General features: G+C 66.4%; 1 protein-coding gene across 1 annotated transcript in view; it reads right to left on the reverse strand.

Moving 5' to 3' along the window:
* Positions 1–1,059, reverse strand: part of LOC121341205 (glycogen phosphorylase, muscle form-like) — a 16,408-nt gene that overhangs the window by 9,685 nt on the left and 5,664 nt on the right. The window contains 1 exon segment of the mRNA XM_041414547.1: positions 248–411. Coding sequence (XP_041270481.1) covers positions 248–411 — 164 coding nt within the window.

Consider the following 1,059-nt stretch of genomic DNA (forward strand, 5'->3'; position numbering starts at 1 on the left):
AAAAAGGGGGAGGAAAAGCCGGGGGGGGGGGGTCATACACACTGTCCTTGAGGATCTGGGAGTGGATCTGGGGGAACAGGGGGGAATTTGGGGTCTGGAATGGATTTGGGGTCCTGGGGGTGGTCCTACACGAGCTGTCCCCAAGGCTCCACCATCGATGGTGGCACAGCGGAACGCGGGGTGGGAGGGTGTTGGGGTGATTTGGGGGGGATCTGGGGGGATTTGGGGGGGCCCGGAGGGGTCGTACACGCTGTCCTTGAGGATCTGGGAGTGGATCTCGGCCACGCCGTTGACGGCGTGCGCGCCCACGATGCACAGGTGCGCCATGTTGACGCGCTTGACCGCGCCCTCCTCCACCAGCGACATCCGCCGCAGCCGGTCCAGGTCCCCGGGGAACAGGGCGTACACGCGCTGGGGGGGGACATCGGGACCGCTGAGACCCCACCCCGGGGCCATCGGGACCCCTGAGACCCCCCCCAGGGACATCGGGACCCCTGAGACCCCACTCCAGGGACACCAGAACACCTGAGACCCCCCCCAGGGATATCGGAACCCCTGAGACCCCACCCCAGCAACATCGGGACCCCTGAGACCCCTGAGACCCCACCCCAGGAACATCAGAACACCTGAGACCCCCCCAGGGACATTGGAATCCCTGAGACCCCTGAGACACCCCCTCAGGGACGCCGGGACCCCTGAGACCCCCCAGGGACATCAGAACCCCTGAGACCCCTGAGACCCCCACTCAGGGACATTGGAATCCCTGAGACCCCCCAGGAACAACCCAAGGGACACCCTCAGGGACACCCCCAGGGACACCGCACCAACAGCGACACCCCCCTGTGCCACCCCCAGGAACACCAGACCCCCAGAAACCCCACAGAGACCCCCAAAAATCACCCAGCTGTGGGACACCCACGTGCTGGAGGAGGAGAGGGGGGCACAGACTACTGGGAGACCCCCCCCAATCCCCCCCTCCCCACCCTCCACCCCCAAACCACACAGGAATCTCCCCCCAGCTGCCCCCCATGTTCTCCCCAAGCCCCCCCAACCATCCCA

Source organism: Onychostruthus taczanowskii, unplaced genomic scaffold (genome assembly GCF_017590055.1).
Source record: "Onychostruthus taczanowskii isolate IOZ18803 unplaced genomic scaffold, ASM1759005v1 scaffold452, whole genome shotgun sequence".
NCBI lineage: Eukaryota > Metazoa > Chordata > Aves > Passeriformes > Passeridae > Onychostruthus > Onychostruthus taczanowskii.